Source organism: Xylona heveae (genome assembly GCF_001619985.1).
Source record: "Xylona heveae TC161 unplaced genomic scaffold L228scaffold_2, whole genome shotgun sequence".
NCBI classification, from domain to species: domain Eukaryota; kingdom Fungi; phylum Ascomycota; class Xylonomycetes; order Xylonales; family Xylonaceae; genus Xylona; species Xylona heveae.
In genome coordinates, this window is record NW_017264194.1 from 2103532 (window position 1) to 2125648 (window position 22117).

The following is a 22117-nucleotide window of genomic DNA, read 5'->3' on the forward strand; positions in this document are numbered from 1 at the left end:
GTCTTCACGAGTCATATATTCGATTGGCTTCTAAGGCACATTCCTGGTTATCTGGTGCCCTTCCAATAGTTTTTCGTCTCCATTTTAATCTTATTGTATTCCCCCATGACCGTTTCTTATTCTTTTCAGATTTCATTCACCTCACCTGTATTTCCATCCCATTCGTACTCTCACTTGTTTGACTTTTCTTCTATTTCTTTTGGCAACGCATTACCCTCCATTTACTGTGCTTTTATTTCATACATTTCAGTCTCATTATTTCTCATGTGCAATGTGCCATGCGCGACGTGCAATGTGTTATGTGTATCTCAGTTCCATCCGCTTTTCGTGTTTTCTTTATATTATTTCCATACAGTGTATGTCATCTTTTCTTTGCAATATTCCCGTTTTCCCTTCTCTTTTTTATTACCTTTGTACGCCGCAACGTCGACCATTACTAAAATGTCTTCAATGTAATTACCATTGGAAAAGATGATTCAATGAGAATATAGTCGGATGGGAAAAGATGACTTGCGTTTGGTCTCGACTTTTTTTACCGTTACGCAATGCAGACTTACAATTTGCTTCATGAGATGAATTTAGACTATAACCAATAATTGGCTTGAAGTCTGTCTGATAAGTGATGGGTTTATGATTGTATGAATGTTGCAGAATGCTTATCATTACGATTCTAAGGTGAGATCTATGGATATAAGACACGTTGCTATCTTGTTTCCCGTATCTTAATGGCAAATAGAGAGAAATAGTTGCGGGATCATTATTATTCGCATCATGTCCTCGCATATCTAACTAAGCAGAAAAAGAAAAGGTAATAAAAGAAATAAGATTTTGTTTAACACCTTTGTGCACAAGACATGCAATGCTAATGACAAAGTCAAAATTTGTCGAGCAGAGTATTATCTACTGAGCATGCTGTGCCCCCAGGATGGCGGGCAGCACATAACATTGCACGTTAACGTCTAATCGATGACAAAGGAACGACATCATCAATGGAAGATTCATCCATTCATTCTCAACTCCCAAGTCAAATCCAGATCGAATCTGACCCCACTACACGCAAGCCTCCACAGGGCCAATTTCCCAAATAGACCAAGAACGACGACAGATGATGATAAGACCACAAGAGGACCAATATCGTCATAATCGCATTATCTTGGAATGGCATAGAATGATGGAAGAATGGACGACACCCCACCGTGAGTCAAACGAGGTTGAATCTGGCCATACATGTCCATATAATAAGACACATATGAGAACTCTCGCAGTGTAGGATAGGTAGTGAGTAATTGCCAGTCACAGACTAGACCTGTCTTGCTAACCATACTGCCTTCATGGTCTAATAGTGGAGTAACTTGTGTCGCTTCCACCAGCCGACCCCGCGTTGCCTCTTGCGCTCGGGTCCCACCTTTATCTTACTTGTGCTTGTCCCACCCCCAGCCTGGGGAAATCGTCACTTTACCCAAAAGCGGACTGGGACCTGAATGAGCTGATTTACAACTCGAGGCCTCCTCCATCATCTTTCAAGCCTCATTTTTTCTTTTTCTTCAAACTCTTTCTCAGGTACACATGAACTTGGTTACTTCTTCGTCGCTAAACCTCATCGATTGCGATTAATTTGTTGGTGAGTGACGTTATTGTTTCTCCATGTCGCCGATTATATATCAGTTGCACAGGGAGAGGGGTATACTCGCCCATTTGGGTAATATTCCCCTCCACTGCACACCGCCGGCAGCTGTCTCCGATGAGCAACAAGAAAGATGCATGCAGCCGGCGAGTAGCTTTTCTTGAGTGCACGTCACAGGTTGGCAGGCTTCGATATTGATGTGGTTTTGGATTATGCTGATTTGTATCATTTGCTTGCTCGTAAAATGATGCTAATTGTTGCAGTTTTCTTGTAGAAAGAGCATGCAACTGTCCTGATAAATCATCCCGCCATCATGTTGCCTCCATCGTTGCCGAGCGGGCAGCAGCGAGTCCTTTCCACGGCGACCATTCGCGCAGTGCATCATGCTTCGGCTGGTTCTGCGTTCGTTCTCTGCAGCCATAAGCTGGATCTACTCGTCCATCGGCGTCGTCTGAGAAACTCCCCTCACCCTCATCATCAACAGCAGTGTCATCATTTTTGGTTCGATCGCCGGCGCTTGTGGTCGTCATATCTAGGCAATGATGTACAGAAGCATCTTGAAAGGCGCCACCGCGCTCTGCGGCACAAATATGCCAAGGCGATGCTGAGGCGGTCACTGTGGGACAGACAAAGCCAACTCGATGGTCAAAATACCCACCTTTCACTCTGGGGATGGCGTGCGGCAAGTTCGTGGGGCAAGCATTGTGGACGGTGGGGTCAATATAAGTCTTCTTCTGATTCCCAGGGAAATGCCGAAAAGGGTTCGGATAAGCATTCCCGTTCTGAGTCGAGACATGAGCAGATGCGGAGGCGCATTGAAGAGGTGAAGAAACTAGTTGAAGAAGATCCCTTTGGTGCCATCTTTGGAAGGCACGCTGATCCAGAATCTGGCTTTCCGAAATCGAAATCACATTCCCATTGGTCGCCATTGCAGTGGCTGCGCCGCGATACCTCTGACGCTCATCGGAATAGTCAAGATATCATTGATGCGGTTGCGCGACGGAGCGACCAAGCTTCTTCCACAAAAGTGCCAAATCCCCCAGAGACATCTGCGACAGAGGAGTACGAATTTGACCCTATTTCCATGCGTAAAGTTCCCAAGCGGCCCAACAAAGGCGAAGACACGAATTCGACCGACGTGTCTTACGATATTCCGGTGAAGAAGTTTCGAGGCTATCGGGAACAACAGATCCCTCAGACCCAGGCATCTGCTGGAGAGACCAGTTCAGATTTCCGTTCGTCACACGAGGGTACACCGGCTGCGCAAGATGGTGATCAGTTGCCAAAAAAGGACAACGTGCCTGAGTACCGTCCACGAGAACCGACCGATACTCGACCCAAATTCTCTCCTGAATCGAGAAAAACAAGTGATATTGCCAAGGAGACTAGAGACGATGTCGATCTTCTTCGTGCAAGTGACGTTCGTGCCGCGGCTGGTCGAACAAAGCAGTCACAGGCCGAGTCTCCGGAGAAAAAGCGTGCCACGCGGCGCCGTCTTGATGCGGAATTCTCCAAAGAGCAAGATCTTAGTCAGAAAGCCGCGGAGCAGGCGGCCATGAAGGACGCTGCAAAGCGAGGTCGAACACCTCCTGGTCGGGATAATTCTGAGGAGGCCCGTAAGAGGGCAGCATCTGGCGCAAATGTGAAGAGTCCGAGGGCTGAAGATAGGACCAAGCCGGCCATCGATGTATGGGGTTACAGTCTTGCGCCCAGAGGCCTTGAGACATCGTATGCTGAAGAGGTTGAAAGGCGCGTCCAAATTGGTGAACTCGAATATATGAGAGAGCTCGAGGCCAGAGAAAGAGCTGAGCCAGACGGATACGATACTGAACCCATGGGCCTTCAGACCTCATTCGAAGAGGAGCAACGGCAAGGCTATGTGGACCCAAGGGAACTCGAAGCGGTTGCCCGTGAAAAGGAAGTCGATGCATACAGCAAGAAGCCAATGGGCCTGGAGACCTCGTATGAGAACGAAGTCCGAGAGTATCCTGAAGGATGGCCGGCAGAAGGGGCCAATGGCAATGAAGCCGAGATTTATAGGAAAGATCCTATGGACCTTGAAACCTCGTATGAGGAAGAGCTCAGAGCGCTAAAGGCGGCTTCGGATGGGAAAGAAACAAAACTCGACTTTGATGGATACATTGGAGAGCCAACAGAACTGGAAACCACTGTAGAAGAAAACTTTCGGGCCATCACCAACCCATCGTTGAAGAGAAAGGACATACCGCGGAGAGATGACGGTTATAGCAAAGAGCCAATGGGCTTGGAGACATCGTATATGGAAGAACTGGCAGGAACTGCCCGTCACGAATCGGCCCAGCAGAAACTCAGAAAGGAGCAGCAGGAAATGCTTGAGAAAGAACTGAGTGTGTACGATGAGGGGCTGGAAAAGTCGTATCAAAAGGAACAAGAAGCCGATGAAAGTCAGTCTCGAAACGCCACCTCAAATGGCCAACCCGAACGGGTGCAAAGTGAAGGAGATTTGGCCGGCAACGTGGCTGAGTTTGCTTCCCGAGATCGATGGTACAAACAAGCAGCACCACACTCTAGCATGCCCGAGTTTGAGAAATATGCCAGCACTGAAATACCCGATGGTCATCTCGATGCCAATCTAAAGGAGTTGTACCAGGGTATTTCCGAATCGTATGACGCTGCTTCCCATCAGAGAAAACAAGACGACGTTGGTACTCGAAACGCGGAACTTGACTCTGCTCTGGAACAGTATGAAGACAAACTTGGCCCGCAAGCCTACCACTTCACTACCGGTCAAGATTCCTTGGAGGAAGAACTCGCTTTCAGGACAAGACTCCAGCAGGTCTCCGCAAGTCCTTCAAAGCCCACTGCCTCATCCCCAAACGAGCCTCTCTACGATTCGTTTGAATACCCATCTCGAGACCCGGATCCCCTTGCTCTTCGTCTGGAGGAAGCTGAACAGCGTCTTCACGAAGAGGTCAGAGAAAACAACGACTTTCTCTACGATCTTCAAAACGAGATTAGCAAATCGGAAGACACTCTAACATCTCATTTCCCTTCCACCCTCTTCTCCACAGACAACATGGGCATTCGCCCTTCCCGACTTAATAAACTCCAGCACGAGCTGGAGATTCATGATCTCCATCTCCGATTAGCGGAAATGCAAATCGAGCGAGCCGGCACCATTCTACGTGGCCATCCAGTTGCAACGGCAACCTCGACGTCGTATACCGCAGCCCCTCAGCACCTTCCTCAGCCCTCCGAACAGCACCCGCAGTCCCACGAGCGGGGTCTGCCTACGCTTTACAAAGTTCTAGCTTATGACCGTTCTTCCAAGACTGTAGTTCTCGCAACGACCACGTCTTCAACCGCCTCGGCTCAGGCTGAGCCATCACTCACTCCGTCTGCAGCCCTCGCGAAGCTGGAATCTCCGGCCCGGTTCCTCGCCCATTTCCCTGCTCTCCAAGCCGAGGGCTACGAAATCGTGTCGGGAAGCGGAGACGTGCTCGTCTTCAAGAAAGTCCGAGAGACCGAATCCGAAGCTGCAACGAGCCAGGGCATCGACGATCAATTTGCAGGATTCAGTCTCACCGACTATGAACTTGTTTCAACCCAACCCGGTGGCAGGACGAAATCTGACATTCAATATGAAGTCTACCCGCGCCAAATCAATCCCATCGATGGCACTACTACCACTCCGCAGACGGGCAATTTTGCTTCCCCTACGGGTTTTGTGAATCACGATGCGTTTGATCCGCTCGAGATTGACGCGCGCGAGTATGAGCTGGAGATGAGAGAAGAGGCTATGAGGAAGTTTGCTGAAAATGCGACAAAGAGAGCCGAAGCAATCAATCTCGCCGAAGTCGAGCCCAAGGAGCAAACACAGCAGGATAATTCCGCCAAGAGTTCTGCTATTGACAAAGAGTCGAAAACGACTGGAAGTGCTTCAGCAGAGGAAGAGCCGTTCAGCAAGAAACTTGCGCGAGGTGCTATCATCACTACTGTTGCAGCAGGAGTTACTTATGCCGCCGGTGTAGTCACCGAATTGTGGCGCACTGGTGGATTCTAGTCTGCTTGTTTGAAGATCCTGGCTGCAACACAATCACAGTGACTGTACCTGCAGTACTTTAAGCATACGAGAGTGCCTGCTCTAGCACACAAGATATTCAAACACACGAATACGCACGAATTAACGCATGGCATGGATAGGATACATGGTAGGATGTGAATTGGAGTAACACGAGAAATATGGCAACAGGACCTTCGGACATGGATCTTTTTTTACTCTATTTTTCTTTTCCTTCATTTTATTTCTTCTTCTTTTTCTTTGAAATCATGTAAATCTAGCGCTCTACAATATCAATCTCCCAACCCACTAGCACCTCTTTTCCCCACTCCTCGTCAGGCATACTCTCTGCCTGTCTTGCCTCTCCACTTTTTTTTTCCTTTCCTTTTCTATTTTTTCTCTCCTTTCTTTTACCTTTCTTTTATCTTTTTTTAATTCTCAATTTCCTCAAAGGATCATGTTGCATTGATTTGCATTTCCTCTCTACTATCAATATGATTATAAATATCATCAATATCATCAATATCAAAATTGACGAAATACGTTATTGAAACTAATAGTATACACTATCACTGTTACCGTCACGGAAGCATATAACTTCATGCTCTTTCTTAGTATGGTATTGGATTCTATCTCGAGGTATATATGTAATCTATCGTTCCACAGGTATATATGTCCCACTTACAACCCAAAACGGGGGACACAGTAATGATGCCAAAAATGATGACAAGAGTGGGTGACAAAAGTGATGACAAGAAAGGGTGACCAAAGTAACAAGAAAGGTGTTACAAAAAAGAAAAAAAAGAAAATCCACAAAAATCTCTTACAAAAAGGCTTGATGCTCAATGCTCGCTGCTCGCTGTTCGCTGTTCGCTACCGCACTACCCAACTTCACTGAATCACTGCTTCAGCGCTTCAGCGCGCCCATTATCATTTTCCGCCTCCCCGCTCCAGTCCTCTCTGGTATGCATATCCTCTGCGCCGCCACCACTTGGACCTACTTTCTTCTTTATCTTATCATCATCGTCGGGTTTTGCTCCTCCTCCTAGGTGTGCTTTGCCCTGGTCAGAAAAGGCGAGATCGGCGTCCTTGGCAGGGCTGCTCAAGTCGCGCTCGACCCAATCTTTGCTTCCCATTTCAGTCAAGCGGCTGAGGGCACGGGCGAAAGCGAAGCGCTCCTCGTCGCCGGTGAAGAGGTGGCTGTTCTGAAGGACGTCCATGTTGTGGCTCGTGCCGAGGTCGTCGAGGAGGTGCATCATCGCGGAGGTGTCGTCCGTGTCGGTGTCGGTGTCATTATTGACGTCCTGTGGTTTCGTCGCCGACGAAGAGGAGGAAGAGGAGGAAGAGGAGAATGGAGAGGATGGAGAGGGGGAAGAGGGGGAGGGGGATGTATTAACGCCTTCGTGCTGTTGTTGTTGGCGCAGTGCGTCGGCGAGTTCTTCTTTGGATAGGAAGAGGTGGGTTAGAGGCACGGCGGTGGTGAGGACGAGTTTGGCCTGCGATTGAGATGGGTGGTTAGTTGGACGGTGCCTGGAGAGGTAGAAAGTGGAATAGATAAGGGGGAAGGAGAACAAGAAGAGAGAGAAAAGAGAACGTACCCTACTCTCATATACGGTATCGATAAAGGTGATGAATCGTCGGGCGAGGTCTCTCTCGCGATGCGTCATGCCAGGGACGTCGGTCACGATAAATGCCTGGTACCGACGCATGAGCTCCAAGTAATCGGCCGCGCTCTTGGGCTGGCGGATGAGTTCGTCAAAGGTAAAGACGGCGGCGTTGCCGCTGACGCGGGGCACGTGGAGATTCCGGCCCCAGATGCGATGCGTGGCCGGGTGCGGGGGATCGTTTTGAAGATCGCCGAGGAAATTGAACCATCGGTCTGCGTGGACCTGAGCGTTTCCGTCAAGCGGGAAATGATAAACGCCTGATGGCGGACGAGGGACTTTGCGGTAGTCGGTGGGTGAATCGAGGTTGATGACCTCGAGTTGGGTCTTGAGGAGGGTGATGCAGGGGATAAAGGACTCGCGCTGGACGCCATTCTTGTACAGTTCGTCTGGGTGTCTGTTTGATGTGGTTACGAGGACGACGCCGTGGGACATGAGGGCTTCTAAAAGTCTATTGTTGGGTATCAAAAGGAATTTACAGTTAGCCATGACGAGCTCTGTTGATGATACGTTGTATTTGGAGACCAGAGGGCACTCACCTCCGCAGAATCATGGCGTCGGCCACGTCGGTGCATTGGAATTCGTCAAAGCAGAATACTCGTCCTTGCTCGGCCAAGTCTGCGGCAACGAAAGGAACGGCGTCAACGTCGTTGCCGTACTTCATCTTCATAAGGTGAAGACGCTTGTGCACGTCTTGCATGAAATTGTTGAAGTGGATGCGCGATTTCGAGGTGATGTTAGGTGGTAAAGTATCGTGGAATAGGTCCATCATCATTGTCTTGCCGCTACCGACATCGCCATACATGTAGAGTCCCTTGGGCAGGTCAGGGGGTATTTGTGTCTTATGCGCCTTGGAGGAGCTCGAGAAGAGTGATCCGAGAATGGATTTCTTGCGCGGTTGTAAAGATTCAATTGTGGGATGTTCGACTGGCGCGGGATTGTACCCCTTGAGGGTCTCGTGGAGGGTTTGGAGGTGCTTGATGACCCCTAATTCTCATTGTTAGAGAGAAGCCGACCAACACTGCATGAGCGGAAGTGTGCCAAGGACGAACCTCTCTGGTGATCATCATCTTTGAGCCTGCCTTGCGCTACTCGTCTTTCATATTCTGCGAGCGGTCCCGTGCTTGGATCATCTTTGACGCGATTGTCGATTAGCAGTGTTTTTGCGTTGCAGTTATCTAATTAAAGGAGTCAAACCACTGCTCACTGTCGCCAACCCTCGCAGAGGCGTTTTTGGAATGGTCCTGCCATTGTACGCGCTGGGAAAGCTAACACGCGCATGCGCTGCCCTGTACGCTAACGGTCGTGATCTTTGAAAGGCATGTGTAGTCCTCAATTGGTGAGCGTTTAAGCAGCGAGTGCAGACTGTCCGCTTCGTCCCTCTTGAGGCATTTGTCGGCAACGAGAGACGCAGGGCCGAGCCTCTCGCTGAATGGGCGACATTCATTCCGGGGCACTCTTTGGAAAAGCGTTTATTCAAGTCACCGCCTAATCGTGTTGTGAAATCCAAGAAGCATTTCTGGCAGTTCAAAAAAGGATGGAAGGAGACGAGGACAACCGACAGAAATATTCTTGAGCTGGCGGTCATAAAGATCAGCAATGACGCTGCGGCACGAGCGGTGATAAGATTAGATTCCCGTTCGGGTAAATCGATAAACTTCTGCCTCGGCATCGGTTTAGATACCCGTCACCCGTCAGGCCCGTCCAGCAGGATGGTCACCATCAACATTGAGAGCCACAGCATAAACTCAAAAGAGAGGAATAGGTTCATCATTGTCAAAGGTTGGTTCGATTCAATTTTAATTGATGTGCACAATGGTGCGCAGTGTAATCTCCCCGAGGGGGTGGACTTGCAATATTATGGGCAGTAAATGCATTGTTTTTTATTTTCAAATTTAAAAAATTAAATCAGTTTATCACCAAAATCATTATTCGACTGAAGAAATTAGGTTGAGAAGGACCTCGACTCGAAAGTAGATTATATTTAATGGTTATATTTTCTGATATTTGTCGACATTATATTGCTTTGCTTTATCTGATACCGTGATTCTTTGGCTTAATTATATCAAAAGGGTTAGTGAACGTACTGTTTTTCAACCACAATACAATCCGATTTCCAGACCAGCCAAGCATGTGTCTCTGATGAACACATTCCGACCTGCTGCGCAGTCTTTGGTCTCCCGGGCAAAATGAATTCCAGATCGAGAGCAAATGGCCGGTATTCACGGAATCCAGATGTGGCTGTGAACCAACATCTATGAGGACAGAGACTTAAGGTAAGTTAGTGTTGTTGGAACACAGGAATAATGCGTCATGTCACATTCAGGTATTCGGCATCCAATGATGACTGGAAGACAATGACCTGAGTCATCATCTTCATGTTCACATTGGACGAGACAAGAGGTTCAGGCTGGACCATAGCAGCAATAATAATCGCTGCCATGAGAGACTTGGCTGAAACCGGGTGAGAGATGTTGTCCCTGATGGCGGCGCCCCTTCATCTCTCTTATGCTGCCTATTGCGGATGGCTTAACTAATGCTCCTTTGTACTTTGGACGATAGCAGTTTTGAGTACGTGGAGATACGAAGCGATAGCGCGACACGGGATAATTTAGTCGTGTTTGTCAGTTACTAGAATAGCTCTTGCCAATTTACGGGATTGAGCAGGCATTTGTCTTCCCGGCAATAGTAAATCTATCCGATGATTTCTTTAACGTCATCCAGATTATTCACAATCAGTCAGATGTTTGCTATTCAAACATGTCTTTTCATATCGGCATTATGAAAGATCAACCTCAGCGACACCACCTGCAGGGTACTCGTACTGACACGGGCCCTGACACCCTGTACAAGTGCTGTACGAGGGCCGCTGCATGGCAGCTACGCTTTACGCCGTCTGTCGCCCTAATACCCTTGGTCTCTTTTGCTCCTGGCGATCATTGTTTGCAGCATCAGGTACCTTCGTACATGATTCTCTGATTCGACCACGTCCAAGAAAACACCTGGTCCGACCAGGTCTGGCCTGCCGTTGACGATCGCTTAATATTAATGGAAAACAGAGAAGGAGCCCGCTTGCTTTTGGGCGGATCAAGCGCCTGACCGTTAACCTAGGCGCAAAACTAAAGGAGTCGTGATTACGCCCTAGGCCTGTCGATCCTTGTACCGAAAGTGAGAGGGACAAAAATAATTCCACAACCACAGAAGAGACGGAAAAAAAAAAAAACAGATCAAAGACAGAGCTATTCCATCGAGCGAGAGAAATTGACACATCATCTCGGAACATTGTCCGACGAGATAGGGAGGTTCATGGAGACTCGCATGATCGATAATATCTTCTCATTCATTAGGGTGCGGCCTGTTTACGTTTTGACTACAAGACGCAATCTGTACATGCATGTGAGGAAGGGGGGGGGGGCGAAAAGTGCCTTGGAGGGCAAGGAAGGGAGGGGCTCGAACCATTTGCAGATGAGCGAAAGAGGGCCCTTGCGTGCGACAACTGAGTCCCACTGCCCCGATATGGAAACAAGAGGATGTATGGACGCGGGACGAGCAAATCGTTGTGCGAGGTGAGCCGTGGACATGGACCACAAAGACAGCTTTACGGAAAAGCGACAACTGACACTGGGTTCGGGAAGCTTCTCAACCCGTAACCCATCTAGGCTTGCCTTCTTGAGCGGCACGACCGTTCATGACTTGTTAAAAAGGCTGATTGCTTGATTGCGAGATACGAAAAGTAAAGCAAATAGTGTCGTCGCCAGTTGCATGTTGGGCTTGGTGTGGCTGTAAGCCACTCATTTAGAAATGCCAAAAATGCCTGTCAGGTGAGGAAGCCATGTCAAAGACACACCAAAGGCGACATTATTGGGGGTAACCTTTTCATGAGATTGAGAGGATGTAGCTCTACTCAGCACCATCGAGAGAGACGATCGAAGTATTTGTATTCGCGTCCTCCAGCTCAGCGACCAGCATCCGGGATGCTAGGCTGCATGATATAGGTGGGTATCAGGTACCTGAGACAGGCTGACCAGAAGGTGCTCCAGATGAGGTGCAGATCAGGTACTGGTACGTGAACCATCAATTAAGTAGACGCTAACGTGTGGAAATGTTTGGACATCACTAATCGCACTAAACTAGGGGAAATTGCTTAAAGCAGCAAAGGCATAGATTGTCTGGAAAAGAAACGAGACACTAATTATTATTGACACTTGATTTGGAACTATCGACACTACGCCAGGCACACCACATGGCCACCACCACCATGACCATCCACCCACTCTCGTGTATGCATGATGCCCTTTGACCGTAGTACTGTAATGAATCCCCTGGATAGATCCACTACAGCTCTCCTGCTGCAATTACCAAATCTTACCACTCCGTTCCCTGGTCCTTCTCCCCATCCTCTTTCCCTTCTCCCCGTCACAAGGCTTCCCCAATGCGTCGCGTCTCGTCGTTGGCTCGGCGTGCGCTCGATATTATTTCTAACATACTTCCTTGCGAAAAGAGGCATCACTGTCAAACGGAAGGGAATGCGAGAAGAAGAAACGATTTCTAAAACTGCTTGTTCGCCTGCTTGCCCTGGGTTGACATACTGTATTGAATCTTTCTTTATCAATCTCCAGTTTATCCGTTTATTCTCACCAACCCCCGGAAAACACCAAAGACCCCCAGCGGTAAAAGCTACCCGAACTAAAGGTAGTCGGCTACTATTCACCCCAAGTCGATCCTTTCATCTCTCCGTGTCTCCCCCCCAAGCCCCCCATCACCAACTCCAGTAACAACCTACTAACTAACTGGCTCTCCTCCGTCCTTTGTACCCTCTTCCCTTCCTTTACCCTCCCTCTTTTGCTCCTCTTCTCCCTCTCTTCCCCTTCTTCTTCTTCCTCCCCATCTCAGCCTTTTGCACCCCTCCGCTTCGTACCCTTCTTTTTTTCCCTTTTTTTTTCTTCTTCCATTCCCCCTCACACTCGCTCATCATAGTATTTTGTTGTTTTCATTTTTCTTTGATTTTCGCCGACCGTATTTAGCCCGTCAAGTCAATCGAGACGACAACGTACGCTCGCGTTGCCTTTTTCGTCGATCCACCAAAGGCACGCTGCATTCTCCCGTCTTTGCGGTCGACTCATTCCTCACCATCCTCTTTCGGCAATTCGCACCCTTTTTGCGACGCCTTCACTCGTTTTCTCGTCGGTTTCTTTCCCACGTTGAACACGTTCAATCTCACGCTCCTTTTACTTGATTTTGTTTCGCTCTTGCCAGCCTCGCGCTTGTCCTTCTTGACCGCTTTCGAACGCTTCCGTTGCCAGAATCGGTCCTGCTTCAGAGACCCGCACACGTCAAATCACCCGCCCAACGATCGTTCTACTCGACCCCAATTCGTGCCAGCCCCCCATCTCCTCGCGTTTCAGGTTTTGGACTGCGCCAAGGCTCTCTTCGTCTTTCTTCGTGACGCCAAAGTTGAGGAGGAAAAACAACAACACTTGTGGACCTCCTTTTCGATCGGTTTGTCAATTAAAACAAGGTCGAAATTGTACGACATTTGCTCTCCGTCTCTCATTTCCCCACGAGCCACTCGGAACACTCGTGTGGAGGAGACAAAGCCCAAGTAGGCTTGCAATCGACACACCTGGACAAAGAGACATCAAAACCCCGGTTCAAGTGCTGGTGTCTCCTTTTCATTGAACGCCGGGAGCGCCCTCCCAACTCTTTCACACGCCGACAACGACGTCACAACAGGTTCGATGAACTTCGTCGCCCTCCAGTGACAGAAGCCATCAACTCAGGCCAACGCTGGACAGTTGGTCGATCTACTCGTTCTTCGGAGTGTCGACGACCGGCTGGTTCTTGTTGACGACCTCTGTTGTCATCCGCTCATTAATCCCAAGTGTCTTTTACTTTTGCGTTGTGCTCCGGTCCGAACAAAGGATCCCAACTGTACGTCGATTCAAGTTTCTCCCGCAAAGTTTGAACAATGTGCTGTCAATTGGCTCTGAATCGCTACATGGACTTCAAGTATATGGCATCAAAAGTGCTAACTAGACTTCATCAGGACCTCGCTTCATAACGACTTTACCCTGTCAATTACACTCGTTATAATCCTTTTCAACTGTAGGAGACTCTCGTTTCCCCTTCTTTTCCCGGGAGTCCACTGACCCGAGGAAAAAGCCACGTATTGCATCTTCGAGAACGCATCCACACATCTAGGTCACGTTTACCAGCAGATTCGCGCCTTCCGATGATTCGAGATAATCTCAAAATGCGCACTTCAATCGCTCTTTGGGCTCTGTCCCTCGTGTCTCTTAACGGTCCGACCTTCACGACCGCAGAGGCGGCCCCGGCACCGAAGCCTGCTGCGGTTGATGCACCTCGTTTCTATTTTCCACGCGTCATCCAGCGCCAAGTCTTCTCCAACACCACAAGCTCATCCGAACCTTCGTCGACTGATCTCCTCGGTTTATCCGAGACTCTTACATCCCCATTGTCAACGAGCTCAGGCCTTGACTTGCCGCTCTCTGCTAGTATAGACTTGCCAGGTGCATTGAGCTCCTCAAGCTCGTCACCGCCGCTATCCACCTTTACAGACGATGCCACCACCATTGTTGTGGCTTTGACTACCAGCGACTCCTCAGCCCCAGCGACAACGAGTGCCTCAGCGGCCGAGACGAGTCCTAGCTCCTCCGCCTCTGTTGCCAGCAGCGCCTCCTCTGCCGCCTTCTCTTCGAGTCCATTGCCTTCGCCATCCACCGGCTCCGCACCTACGACTGCCAGTGCAGCATCGTCTTCAATAGTAGAGAGTACAACCTCGTCCTCTTCGACCACAGCACCCACAATAAGCCCTGAGGCTGCTGCTACCGGTCCCTCGAGTGCCGCATCGTCTGCTGTAGGCTCCACAGCAGGGATTCCGTCGTCGGTTGTGCTGCCCACTTCTTCAAACACCGCCTCAACATCTCCATCTGCAGCGACCTCCACACAAAGCGCACCTTCATCGTCCGGTTCCTCAGGCGTCATTGGCTCTCTTGGAAGTCTCGTCTCCTCGATTATCCTCCCGAGCTCATCCACGGCCGACTCCAGCGAGTCCGCCACCCCAACGGAAACTGCTGCGTCGTCCACTACAAGCTCATCTGACGTTGTTGGATCCACTGGCGGCATTCCCAGTATAGTTGTGCAGCCCACAACTTCGTCAGAGGAGTCTAGCGCAGCAGCGTCCAGTACAACGAGCACGGGCGCCAATGTCGGATCCACTGCTGGAATCCCTAGCTCGATAGTTCTGCCTACGACGTCTTCGGAGTCGGTTGCGGCTTCTTCAACAACCACTCAGCAGGGATTGGGTGTCTCCAATATCTTGGGTTCAACCGGCGGTATTCCGGTCAGCATTCTCCAACCAACATCCAGTTCGGAGGCGAGCGAGTCGACTACTAACAATACGCCCGCTGCTGCATCTGCTACAAGTCAGTCGCCGGTTTCATCTGGATCCTCCAGCCAAGGACTGGGCGTAGGCTCAACGGGCGGTTTGCCGGCAACTATTATTCCAGCCCAGTCCACCTCTTCGTTCGATACTGCTGCCGCTACGACCTCTCAAGCTACCGCGTCCTCGGGAACTTCATCTTCGAGTGGTGCAGGTATTATTTTTGGTCCCTCGGGCATCATCTCGAGCGGTTCCTCTGAGATCTCATCGGCGCTGGATTCAGATACCACTTCGGCTACCAGCTCTTCGACCTCCGTCTTGCCCATTGCGGGCCTCACCGCTCCGACCACAACAAATGGGATCGTCTATGGGCCTTCTGGTCAAGTTTCGATTGCCCCATCGACAACCCTAGCAGCCGCTACTACTGCCGCGCCTTCTACCGTCGCTGGTGCCTCGGCGACCTCAGAAACTAGCGCTTCCGTGACCACCACGGATGGAATTGTGTTTGGGCCTGGTGGCATTCTTTCAGTCGCGCAATCTGCTGCGACGTCTGAGGTTTCGGCAATTTCGGAGTCACTGTCTTCTGGTGCATCTCAAATTACTTCAGCTGCTCAGTCGGTCGTCTCGAGTGCAGCGACTGGCGTTTCTGCATCACTTTCATCTGATGCATCAATAATCTCTTCAGCTGTCCAATCAATTGCCACGTCGGCTGCGTCGGCTGTTCCGGCTACGCTCTCCTCTAATGTATCTCAGATTTCATCCGTCGCCCAATCAGTCGCAAGCTCCGAAACATCAGCTATTCCTGCGTCTCTCTCGTCTGATGTATCGCAGGTTGCTTCGGCTTCAGTTTTTCCCACTTCAGTCCTACCAACTGGTGTATCCGCACTTTCAACAGCATTGTCTTCCGTCGCCGCTGCCGCTTCTTCCAGTTCTGCTGGGCCGTCGAGCAGTGGCGGAGTAGCGAACACCTCGGAAACTACGACTGGGGCCGCTCAGTCCACCGGGAACGCCAGCACCATTTCTTCCGCGGCAACCGACTCTTCTGCCCCTACTGCCGCTGCTGAAACATCTTCTCCGTCTACATCCTACATTACTTCCTCAACCGGTTCATCTTTTATAGTGATCCCGGTAATTGCATCATCGACTACCCCCTCCGCCGTATCCAGTTCGACAACGTCCGGTGTCGGTCTCGTTCCTGGCGTACTGTCCCTGGCCTCACAAATCACAAGTAGCGGTCTTTTAGGTGCTACCCCTGCTGCAAGCACTATTGCCACACCTAATGCATCCGCTACACCTCTTTCGGCACTCTCAGGAGCAGCGGCCAGTGCGGCTGGTACATTGACCGGATCTAATGGCACCGCAGCCCCTACATCGGCCATACCTGCGGCTTTGTCGACGACGACTCCTGATGCCGCTGGTAGTATTCTCAGCTCATTGTCTGCGCTGGGAACTGCCGCCAGCAGTCTCCAACCATCATCGGTGCTCGCTTCTCTGTCCGCGGCTGCATCGAGCATTGGCACACAGGTCTCGATCAGTGTCACACCAACTGATGTTGCACCCAATAGTTCAGTTGTTCCTTTAGTTACAGGTATCAGCACAACTTACCCGGCCCAAATTACTGGCGTTACATCCCAATCTGGCGTTGCCGTGCCGACCACCAGCTTGACTGACTCCAATGGCACTATCCTCCCCACTGTCAGCGAAAGTGCTGTTGCGCAGACGACAACTTCAGCAACAGAGCCTAACGCGACTATACCTTCTACCACGGCGGACAGTTCAGGATTGACTGCGGTGCCTTTTGGCGCCGCATCGACGACCAGCCTTTCCGGAACTACGACTGACACTAGCTCTCTTCCGACTGCGACAAGCAACACCTCCGCGGTCTCGGGCTCTGCCGCTAGTGCACTGGCGTCTAGCTCTGGAACAAGCTTCGCCGAAGCCAGCACTACCAGTGGCTCCACTGTTCCCTCGGGCAATGCTTCCAGTGTATCGGTTTCTTCTGCAACTACCACTGGTGTTCCGTTTGGCTTGGCTTCCGGCACGAGCACATCAATCTCTGATACTGTCAAGTCTACAATTTCTGCTTCGGAGACAGGCTCTGTTAAGGCGACCAGTGTATCCAACACCTCATTCATCCCATCACCGACTGTATCTGAGCCCGCAAGCTCTGTCGAAAGCAGCTCGACGCCCTCTGTTACCTCGACAGCGCCAGTCACTGGACCTCAAACTGCGACTCCTACTGCCACGGATACTTACACTTCGCAGTACATCCCGACCATAATCATGACGCAGTCTGCCAGCCCTACGTCTTCTTCAACTGGCACAGGCGCAACGGCAACCGTGACGGCCACTGAGACTGGCATTCCTTCTACCCTGCCTCGAATCATTGCGCCTGCTAACGGCATGCCCACGGAGCCAGTCAACAGTACTCTGGTCCAGATTGGGTTCAACTATGCGCTCAACTACCCGTTCGTGGTCCAGAATTCTCTCTCCGTGGCCCAAATTTTCCAATATCTCCCGGCCGGTCTTTCGTACGGATTGAGCATTCCCCAAGAGCAAGTAGTGATGCAGATGCTGCAGCCCTATGATACGACCAAGGATCTCGGATACATTACTACACTTGCAATGGTGTACGTTCCGAGCAATCTTGTCGATCAATTGTCGCTGGATCTGCACTCGAAGGATTCCAAGCTTTATGAGAACCCCGACCCGAGTGTTGCCACGCTCATGTCCTTGATTAACCCAACTCTGCCGATTGAGGGGTCCAACTCGTACGGCTCTTCTACCAGCTCAAGCCCCAGCGCTGCCGCATCTTCAGACTCTGCCGGCAACGCAGCTCCCTTCGGTTCCACTGGATCTAGCTCGTCACCTGTACGCGGAACGAGTGTTGGTATCGGTCTTGGTGTTGTAGCCGGCGCTGCCGCGTATGGCGCAGCCATGTTCTTCGTTGCTAGACGGTATAAGAAGCGACGACAGAACCATCAGCGGGCCAGCTCTGTGCTGGACGGCAGCAACTCGCCTGAAATGGGTGGACCGATTGGCCCAATTTTGAGCGGTACGGGCACAGCTGCCGTTGGCGCTTACATGTCAGGAGCACGATCCTCAACGGGTGCTGGCACTGCTGCAGGGGGTCAACGGGAAAGCCGGAATAGCGGCCGAAGTAACGGCAACAGTGCACGCACTGCGCAAATTTCGGCACCCGTCATGGCCGAGAATTCGCTTGGCTGGACCTGAAAGTGAAGAAGCGGGACAATGCATTTCATGGACACAGGATGGATATATGGGTTGTTGATGCCTAGAGATTTTTTGTGTGCCGTTGTGTCCATTTCATTTCATTTCATTTCTACCTACCATTATTTTTTTATTTTCTCAAAAGATATACTCTTTTTTTTTTTTTTTTTTTTCTATTTTCTTCTTTTCTCTTTTGAGAGATTTGAGAGCGATAATTTGAGCGAGAGATATCACAGAGTGTAATCTAGATTGTTGTCATTTATCATCACATTATCACACCATCATATCATCTCTCATTGTCATCATCGATCTTGTTTCGTCTCCTAGGCCCCGTCCTGAAGTGTCCAATGTCCAATATCGAATGTAAATGCCTAGTTCAGTGCTCGAGCTACTTTAGGAGAAAGGACATTTGACACAGTCCATGCAGCTCTTTCCCTTGCAATAGCTCCGACACTCCGACATTGACGGTGGAACGGTTTCTGCTCTATTAATGACTGATGATGATGATGATGATGATGATGTTTGCAAATAGAACAAAGTCAATCAAACACACGACACGATACACTTGCATGAATAATCTAAATATGAATTACAATAGGATACCAATGTAATTATAATATAAAAAAAATGTCATTACATGTCATCATGTCCACTGTTACATTTTCAACTTTGTCTCTTTTTGCTTATCTTTTTCTTTCTCTTCTTCTTCTTATCATATACCCTATTGGGTTTTTGCTTTCATTCCTGCACTGATACAGCCTTACAGTAAGTACATAAACCGAAAAACGTGTTTTCTAGTTTCTTGGACGGGGTTCAGGTGGGAAAATAAGTAAAAAAGAAGACGACGATTTAAGGTAAAATAAAAACCAAAAAGGGAGGCCCTTTCATGCTGATTTGTCTCTGCGCTCAGTTTGCCATTTTGCCGAAACCGCAGCTTAGACAAAACGGTTTACCGAGCATACTGGCATGTGGTGCAAAGTTGACAAATCTAAGCGCGCTTGTTGTTGATGCCCTTGAGCTCGACGTCGCTAGTTGGAAAGAATATTGTCAGTTTTCAAATATGGCAGACGAAATAAATGACCGAAAAGCTCAAGCAAGTGCAAATAAAAAGGCCAAGAAGAGCTAAAAAGAAAACAAAATTGGCAAAAGTGGGTAACGAAGGAGAAAGGATGTTTAACAGAAACAGCGACAAGTAATGGATAATTAAAAAGTGCGAAGAAGAAACAAGTGCTCATCAACGAGCGATGAATCGAGGCACAATGGCCCAATTAAGCGCAGAAGAGTCTTTCGGAGTTGAGCTCCGGGACAAGCGGCCGGGGAAAAATGGAGTAGCCAATCAGTGAAAATGCTAGAACGATAGGGGGGAAAAGGCGGTAAAGGTGCTGATGGGGGAATCTGATGATCGGAAAGCAAGTGCCGTAATCGGAGAAATGCCAACCAAGTGCGGCCCCCAAGAAATAAGCTGACGTAAGACCAAAAAAATAGGAAAAAATAAAATAGAAGGAGAAATAGGACAAAAGATGAACTGGCAGTCCTGGGCAGTAATTTTGCATCCCTTGTAGAAAATGTTCGGACCTTGGGAGCACCGGAAAGGTCGTGTGGCGTGACGGAGTTGAAAGAAATCCACATCGCACACTTGATAGCCCGGCTCCGGCTCCAGTCTCTATTTCCCCACCGAGAAAGAACCCACAGTTTCCACTACACTAGATCGCACGTCCCGTCCATTGGGCTGGGCCACGCGAACTGGACCAGTTGATTCTCGGCCGAGAAGAAACATATGGTCGCACAGTGCTGGTTATGGGAGATTCTGGGGCCGTGAAGAGAGCGACGTCCAGGGAAATTATCAAGAAACAAAAGAGACAAACAAAAAAAAAAAAAATAAAACTTGCAGAGGGGGAAAAATAGAAAAGGAAAAAAAGAAGGAAAACAAGCGGGTTGTTAATTGAAAAGGGTTTACTTACAAGATAAGCTGCGCATTTGGGGGAATGTGGCCCGGGAAACCACTATAATCACGATCGACCGTTAGCCTTGAAGAGAACTGCAAAAATAATTTCTGTGATACTTGTTTGAATAGGGGTGGGGCCTTTGCGGCGCCAAGGAGCCTGCGAGTGCAGCGAGAACCATGGCGGGGTGAAGATATGAGAATGATCAAGATTATGAATAGGCGGGTTGGTTTGTCAAAATGCTCAAATCAGAAAAGTGGAAGAGCTTACCTCTCTCCGTAGGCCTTGCTCCTATAGATGCAAAGTTAGTATCAGAGAAAATATGAATGCACAATGCAATCTTCGTCTGCTGGGGACGGGGCAGAGCAGAAGCCGGCGAAAATTAATCGAATGGGGCCCACTTACGAGTCAATGGTCAACGTGGATTTTTCACCGAGCGTCATGCGCTGGACACCCTCGTCCCAACCTATCATGGTCATCCATGTTTGATGAAATATTCCACCAAGCTCAAGAGACAGGCAAACTTACCCTTGATGACCTTGCCGACGCCAATCTGGGTGACAAAGTCTCCACGGCCGCGGGAGCTATCGAATCTGCGACCCGTGATTTAGTAAAAAAAAAAGGAAAAGGCCAAGAAGAGTTTATGTAAAGAAATGAGATGGCGCCGGCATTGTCGCGGTTCAGAGCCACCACTCTCCACAGCGCTTCTTTCTCGCTCACTGTCTCTCTGGGAAAGGAATCTTACTGTTTGCCCTTGAAGTCGTTGCCTGCACCAGCACTGGCATCGTGAAGCCAGCCCGTGTACTCGATAGTCACGGTGTCGCCAGCTTGGGGGCGGTCTTGACCATTGCCCTGCTTTAGGACCTTGATGTCGACAGGTTTGCCAGCCATTGTAATACAAGAAGGCTGAGTGGGGGGAGCTGTGAGAGTATTAAGTTCAAATCGTCGTCTTCGTGGTCGTCGGAGCTACGGAGCTGGACGAGTTAGGATTGGCGAGGAGATGGTGTGGTTGGTGGCTGACGCTTGGTTGCACAAGTGCCGATCCGCGGCCTTACAAAAGTTGAAGCTTTTAATTGGGGGTGGGCGGTTAAGGTGGAAGAGGCTGCTCGCCAGAAGGGAAGGAAGCAGGTAGATATAGTAAAGACAGGAATAGGGAAGAAGGAAAGACGGAGACGAGAGAGAGAGAGAAGAGGATGGAATTAAATCTAGAAACGAGCACGGGAAAGCAGACGGAGATAAAGTTACGTAGTAGCTTTGGTAGCGTCGAGTTGGTCAAAAGAGACGAGCTTCATGTCGCATGGGGAAATAAAGCGGAGCCATTCTAGGGCCACCGCCGGGGAGATTTGCACACATCTCTACGAAGTGCCGGACAAGAATAGATCGATTAGAACCACAGATGGATGGGGGAGAGAGATTCTGGATGTCTAACCGACTTCCTTTACCATCCCTCCGTTGACCCCACAGGAACCAAAACGTCCCACGGTTGATACGTACAATTTAGGACAGGGGGGGGGGTTTTTTTTTTAAGAGGAAGACGTGATCCCCGAGGGGTTTCTGGTTGTGGTGGCAAGCAACGAGAGACGTACACATGGAAAGAGGGACGAAGAGGTTTCTAGAGTGGAAGATGAGACGACACACTACTCTTACGAATTGTAATCGGATGCGGTCAACAGGGTCTGGGCCTGAGTGGAGAGAGTGAGGGGAAGGGAAGCAAAGGTGTCTGTGTGCGTCCAGTGTATTGCGCCTCATCCTGTGCCTTTGTCGTTGTCATGTTGTGCGTCCTTGTCTATCATAGGTACTACCCATCATTGATGAAGAAGACCCTGCTTGCGAACAGCTTCCAAATGCCAAATTGGTGAACGACGGCGAAAGAGAGAAGAGAAGAGAGAGAGGTGGGGTCAAATTCCCTCCGAAAACACCAAATTTGCGAAGAACATAAAATCTCTCTTCCTTTTATCAAAAGAAGCAACCGCAAGCGTCAACGTCCGGACCGAATCGAAAGCCTCAATGCTTGGCCCGAGACACCTGCAGCGCCAGCTGCGGCTCGATTTACGATTGTCCATCTGAATTGTCCCAAAAAGTTATTGCCAATGCCATTATTCCCTTTAAAATCTACTGGGACCAGCCAGTCACAGTAAATAGACGGGATCACCACCCTTTCTCTGGACTGTTGTTGGCTGCTTCCTTATTACCATTATCTTTCGCATCCCTGAG

General features: G+C 49.6%; 3 protein-coding genes across 3 annotated transcripts; 1 reads left to right on the plus strand and 2 right to left on the minus strand.

Moving 5' to 3' along the window:
• Positions 1-1937: 1937 nt before the first annotated feature.
• L228DRAFT_236578 (hypothetical protein) lies at positions 1938-5666 on the plus strand (the record flags this gene model as incomplete). Its single annotated transcript, XM_018330844.1, has 1 exon — positions 1938-5666. The coding sequence occupies one exon, from the start codon at positions 1938-1940 to the stop codon at positions 5664-5666; it is 3729 nt and encodes a 1242-aa protein (XP_018191042.1).
• An 896-nt stretch (positions 5667-6562) lies between these two features.
• On the minus strand, positions 6563-8774 carry L228DRAFT_265956 (hypothetical protein; the record flags this gene model as incomplete). The annotated part of the gene is made up of 5 exons (XM_018334785.1): positions 6563-7159; positions 7262-7778; positions 7867-8314; positions 8380-8460; positions 8525-8774. 5 exons carry the CDS (start codon positions 8772-8774, stop codon positions 6563-6565), a joined length of 1893 nt encoding a protein of 630 aa, XP_018191043.1.
• A 10174-nt stretch (positions 8775-18948) lies between these two features.
• Positions 18949-20794, minus strand: L228DRAFT_265958 (peptidyl-prolyl cis-trans isomerase; the record flags this gene model as incomplete). Its single annotated transcript, XM_018334786.1, has 6 exons — positions 18949-18988; positions 19922-19963; positions 20174-20194; positions 20309-20369; positions 20432-20496; positions 20649-20794. 6 exons carry the CDS (start codon positions 20792-20794, stop codon positions 18949-18951), a joined length of 375 nt encoding a protein of 124 aa, XP_018191044.1.
• Positions 20795-22117: the final 1323 nt, after the last annotated feature.